This window comes from Desmodus rotundus, chromosome 9, assembly GCF_022682495.2.
Source record: "Desmodus rotundus isolate HL8 chromosome 9, HLdesRot8A.1, whole genome shotgun sequence".
Taxonomy (NCBI): Eukaryota; Metazoa; Chordata; class Mammalia; order Chiroptera; family Phyllostomidae; genus Desmodus; species Desmodus rotundus.
In genome coordinates, this window is record NC_071395.1 from 77870039 (window position 1) to 77876038 (window position 6000).

Consider the following 6000-nt stretch of genomic DNA (forward strand, 5'->3'; position numbering starts at 1 on the left):
GAGTGCGTGTGGCAGAGGGGACGCCACAGGCTGTAGAAGCACGTCGGCACGGCATGAAAAGTAGAACACCAGGGCCTCCTCCTGTGGGCACACGGCTGTGGCTGCCCAAGAGTGGCAGCTGAGGAGGGGAGGTCTAAATTCCAGCAGGTGGTCTGCTCACTTGAGGGGCCAAATCCAGCCCAAAAACCCATACGTGGGCAGCAGCCCTGATGGTTGACCTCAGCAGCACGTGGACTGGTCTTCTGGGGACTCTACTGATAAAGAAAATGATAATGATGCACATACATACATACACTACAATGTATGAACTCAATGGGAACTATGTGCCAGGTGCTTTGCTAAACTCTTTAAATACTTTATTATACTTAATCTTAACTGTCCTGAGAGGTAGGTGCTATTATTTGAACCCACAGGCTCAGGCGTCAGATTGCCTGGGTTCAAATCCTAAGTGACACTTACAAGCTGGGTGACCTTGGGCAGGGGTATTGAAGCTCCCTGGACCTGAAGATTTGCAAGTGTAAGATGGAAAGAATCATGGTGCCCATCTCATAAATCTGTTACACGGTATAAATGAGTTCATACATGTAAAATGCTCTGAACAGGAGCCAGCACAAAGTGTTGGATGGGAAAGGTCGGTGGCTTCCCCGCAGTCTCACACCGGGTGAGGGTAGAACCAGCACACACACTCAGGTTTGACTTCACAGCGCACATGCCCCAGCGCAGCTGATTCTAGCTGCGCAGCCCCCATGCCCCACCCCATTCACACCACCACCCTCACTCACGGCAATATGGCCTAGTCTTTCTCTGTACCAACCAAGGCTACACGGCACTAAAAGGAAGATACTAAAAAAATATAGGCATTCTGTCCTGGCTGGTGTGGCTCAGTGGATCGAGTGCTGGCCTATGAACCAAAGGCTGCCCGTTTGATTCCCAGTCAGGGCACAGGCCTGCGCTGTGGGCCAGGTCTCCATTTGGGGGTGCGCAAGAGGCAATTGATTGATGTATCTCTCACACATTGATGTTTTTCTCCCTCTCTTCCTCTCTCTCTAACAATAAATAAGTAAAATTTAAAAAGAGAACTGATGTCCTTTCTCTAAAATATGAAATAAAAGTAGGCATTCTAACTAATTTAAATTCTTATTTGGCCACTCTGTGTAGAAAAACACCCCAAATGGTATGGGTACCTGCCCTCATCTAAGAGAAAACAACCCTTTTCCGGGGTGGGGAGTAGCTCTGCCTCAAGATGTTTTCATAAGAGGTCTCATGTGCTCTCTTCTCTCCTTGAGACGGAGAGGCAGGCAAAGCCTGAATTGCCCGATAAACCTGACCTCCAGTCAAGGATGTCTAAATACAGAAAATGTGCACGATTGCTGGGGGAGAGGGAGAAACAGCACGAGGGCCAATCCAGCAAGACAGCCTCACCAGCTAACATGACCGCTCTGCCCTGGGTCCTGCCCTACTGCCTGGAAGGTACCAGAAAGAGCCAGGGCCTTACTAGGAAAAACACATGCACCACAGAGCCCCAAAGCATCCGTGATTGAGAATGATCTGGGAGTGGCAAGCATTAACTCAAAGACAACAACCTGTAGTCACGGTTGGTGAACACTATGGGTAAAGCTGCTGTGTGCCAGGACCTGTTTGAAGCCCTTTAGAAATAACATTCCATTTACTTCTCCTATCAACAGTATGAGGTAAGCAGTGTTGGCTTCATTTTACAGACGAGAAAACTGAGACACAGAAAATTCAAATAACTTCTCCCAAGATCACACAAGCAGTCTAGCTTGAGAGCCCATGGTCTTTATCAGCGTTTTCAAAGCTTTTTGTCCAGCCCATACCAAGAAGTACATTCTATATCAGGACCCAGTATACACCTACACATGTATACATAATTGAGACAAAGTTTTCAAACAGAATAATACTCACCATGACCATGTGCAATGCACTCTGGTGTTTTCTATTCTATTCCACCCCATTTAAAAATATATATATCATTCAACAAATATGTATGGAACACCTAACATGTTAGATACTGTTCTAGGCTTTGGGGCAATGTCAGTGAATGAAAGAGACAAAAATCCTTGCCCTCTTGGAGCTTGCATTTTTTTGCAAAGAAGGATGAGTAAGATCCACATGCAAAACTGTAGCATCTGAGGTGGTAATTTGGTGAGCTGGATGGAGAAAAATAAAGCAGGGATGGCCAAGGGTGGCCAAGGAAGGCCTGGTAATACTTTCGTTCCTTACCACATGACTTCAGTGGGCTGTTACCCGCAGCGTGAAAACCTCTGCCCTTAATCCTTCTGCTCTAGTGCCTCTCTGTATACCCGAAGTCTCTTTCTCCTAGTGTGTGCCAAGGCACAACATGTATGTGACTGTGTGCACACGTGTACACATACATGTATAGGAGTGTGTGGATGAGTGTGTGTGCATGCATGCATGTGCATGTCCACCCTCATTCAGTTCCTCATTGGGGAGGTTTTAGAGCCAGAGGCAGGGCACCCACATGCAACTCTGCAGGGGTTCCCTGCAAAGCTCGCCCTGCAGGGAGGTCCTGGAATGGGGCCCAAAACACAGCCCGGGCACCCTTAGCCAGAGCCATGAGTGCCTGGCTGGAGTCTTCAGTCCAGAGGAAGGAGAATCTTTTTCACCACTGATCCACCCAGCGGGGCCACCTTTTGTAGCCGTAGGCTCGAGGGAATGCCAGTTCCTACTCTGCATCAAGGTGCGATCTGTTCGAGAGTGCCCGTGAGTAGAGGGGAAACGGCATGCAGAAATAAAAGTCAACCCCTGGGGAAAACCCAGCGCACTGGGCACACCTGGCAGGGTGATTGATGTGGGTCTGAGGGGAGATGGGATTGGAGCCAGCTCTGAAGCAGCTCTGGACCACTTCAGTAGCCTCCATTGAGGGCATTTGGAACTTGGCACTAGAACGCAATCTTCAGACTCTTCCTTTGAGTTAAAGGGGCACATAAAAAATGTTACTAGCACAGGCAGCAAAAGCATGACCTATGGGAAAAGTAGCCAATCACTGATAATGAATAAGTGTAATTGATCACAACAGATGACTTGATGGACCTTCCAAATGTGCTTTTAGCAAAGTAGACCATTTTTCATTCAAGTGCAAACTTACCCAGATAAGATCTAATAATGGAGATTTTGGAACAATCCCAGCATCAGTAATTTTTTTTTTTCTTCCTTCGCTTAGCAGGAAGGCATCTGAAGTTCCTGGTCACAGCATGAGCCAAAGAGACACCAATTTATACTTTCCCTGCAGCTGAGGGGACCCTGACAGTCCCTGGGGCAGCAAAGGAGCAGTCACAGGCCACTCTGCATCCCTGTCCTTTCCTCCTCCCCAACCTGTGAGGAGCTGGGTGGCTGGGAGACATTTATTCAAGAAATATTTATCGAGTACTTATTCAATACTATGTGCAAGGCACCATGCGGACCACTACAAGGAGATGCAAAATGGCCAAGACCAGGTGCTGTCGTCAGAAGAGAGGGCAGATGTGAGGGAAAACAGCAACAAGACAGGAGGTCCAAGGGGACGTATCAGCTCACTCCAACCAATCAATCTTCCTGAGCTTCAGTTTCCTCCTTTATCAAGTGAAGGCACTGCACTAGACATGATCTCTGGGCACTGGGCCAGCCTGAAGACTCCATGATTCTAAACCCTTCCCTTCCCACTCAGGCTCCCAGGCTCCTGGAAGCTGGCAGATCAAGCGCAGCCTCCTGGGAAAAGGGCCAGTCAGCAAAGGCAGGGGCCACTAAGGGTTAGGTACCTTTCCCGGAGTCAGAACCTGTTCCAATTTGTTCTGTTCACAGATACAGCTGGAGAAGATGAGAGATAAGTTCAGAAAATTAAGGGGAGGATTTAGACTTCCACATCAGGGAACCTGGGGGAAACGGGAGACCGGAGTTTGTGCAGAGAAGGGTACTATCAGTGTGGCCCAAGGGTATCTGGCCAGCCTGTGGAGGCGGAGTTGGAAGAGTTGAGAATGGATGATATTTCCATAGTCAGAGCAGAAAGGCTAAGGCCTAAGTGAAAGATTCATCCCCCTGTCTGGCCAAGCACAATTCCATCACCCCCTGCCATCGCCATAAAGCTTATTTTCAAGAACTCGCCCAAGTCGAAATCACTTCGCACCACATTTTCCTTTTTTTTTAAGTTCCACAAGTGGCTTCAAGGTAAACAAGTAAATCTTATCTCCTTTTCCCCCCCAAGAGCCTGAGGTTAAACAGGAGCAAAAGGAAGTGCCTGGGATGGGGCGCAGGAGGTGATCAGCAGCTCCCGGGGGTGCGCGAAGCAGGGGCCGAGAGAGGGGCGCGCCTACCTGCAGAGGAGCCGTCTTCGTGGTCCGAGCTGTTGTGGCTGCAGTCACTGCCCCTCTCCGGCGAGCTGTGGCTGGGCGAGTCCCGCTCGGGCACCCGAAGGAACCTCTTGCGCCGCCACGGGGGCAGGTGCTCCCGGGCCCCGCGCCTGGAGGGCTCATCTGTAGCTGTGGGCGAGCTCCGCCCGTCCTTGGCCTCCGACTCCAGCTGCTCCAGGTCGCGGCTCCGACGCTGCTGCCTCCAGCCCCCCGGGATCAGGTGCATCCAGCGATGGGGGCTGCTCGCCCGAGCCGGCTTTTCAGCCTCATCGCGGGTCCCGAGCCGGCAGGGGGCCACGAGCAAGTGGCCTAGGACGAATTTCTCGTTTAAGTCCACCATCTCGAAGTCGTGGTCACTGCTGTCACCCCCATCGTCCGCGCCCGAGGCGTCCGGCTCGCCGTCCTCTGAACCCCGCCCCGCACGGGTCCCAGAGGACGGCTCCTCTCTCGGGGCTCTGGGAACTGTGCCGTCGTGGCCGGGGGGCGCACAGTCCTCCCGGGACCTGAAGAGGAGGCGAGGCTGCAGCAGCTGCTGGTGGATGGCTGCGGTCAAACTGCGCACGGTGCCCCCCGCCCCCGCCGCCACCGGCCAGGTCGGAAGGTCCAGGCACACGTACGGAGGTGTCTCGGCCCCGGCGGCCACCTCCGGCTTGGGGCGCTCGGGTCCCGGGAGGTCCCCGCCGCAGCCCGCTGCGCCCTCCTCGCGCGGTGGCGGCGCCCGCTCCGGCTCGGCCGGCGCCGGCTCCGCGGCCGAAGCTCCCGCGCTGCCGCCGTCTCCGCGCTCCAGGTGCCCGCAGCCCAGGTCCCGCTTCTCCCCTGCCAGGGCCGACTGCAGGTAGGAGACTTTAAACTTCTCCTCTGCCAACACCTGTTGCAGCCGCCTCAGGTTAACTTTGCAGCTCTCCAGCTCCCGCTCCATGTCCAGCACCGAGTCCAGCCGCATGACCGGCGCCTCCTGCCCGGGGAACTCGGCCTGCCAGTGGCGCTCGAAGTCCCGTGGGTCCCACATGCCGCGCGCCCCTCGGGCCCCCGCGGCCCGGCTCCTCCGCGCGGCCGGCCGGGGTCGCGCCCGGCTCTCTCCGGAAGGCCGCGCTGGCGCAGTCGCCTGCCCTTCACTTCAGCCCCAGAAGAGAATAAGAGAAAAAATAAAGTTTTTCCCCTTCCGCCCTCGTGTCTTTTTTTTTTTTTTCCTCGCCCTCCTGCTGGTTTTCGCCTCCCTGACGTAAGCGTCTGCCCGCGGCGGAGGCGGGCGCCTGGGGGCCCAGGGCCTGTCCGGGGCCGGACGCACGGAGCCTGCGGTCCACAACCCCTGCCACGCGGCCGGCCGGCCCGCGCGCTCGGGCGCGGGGACCGCCGCGCCGGGGGCGGAGCCTCGGTGGCGCGGGGCCAGGCCCTGCAGGAGCGCCCGGGCGCTGAGCTGGCGGCGGGAGAGCGGGAGGGGGTCGCGGCGGGGCGGGCCTTCCGCGCTGTCCGCTCGCAGGCGCCGGCGACCCCTGGAGCTGGCCGCCGTGGGCCCGGCTGTGCGCCTTCGCGGCCAGCCTGGCTGCGCAGCTTCAGCCGCAGCGCGGGCTCCCTGCACCCGAGCGCGGGACCGCGCGGGCCGAGGAGGCGGGAGCCCCCGCGAGGGAGCGCGCAG

The 6000-nt window shown here is 55.6% G+C and overlaps 1 protein-coding gene across 1 annotated transcript in view; it reads right to left on the reverse strand.

Moving 5' to 3' along the window:
• Positions 1 to 5712, reverse strand: part of ABR (ABR activator of RhoGEF and GTPase) — a 173596-nt gene extending 167884 nt beyond the window's left edge. Inside the window, exon 1 of the mRNA XM_045199150.3 lies at positions 4329 to 5712. Coding sequence (XP_045055085.2) covers positions 4329 to 5373 — 1045 coding nt within the window. The 5' untranslated portion in view covers positions 5374 to 5712. The remainder of the gene's footprint in view (positions 1 to 4328) is intronic.
• Between the last annotated feature and the right edge of the window lie 288 nt (positions 5713 to 6000).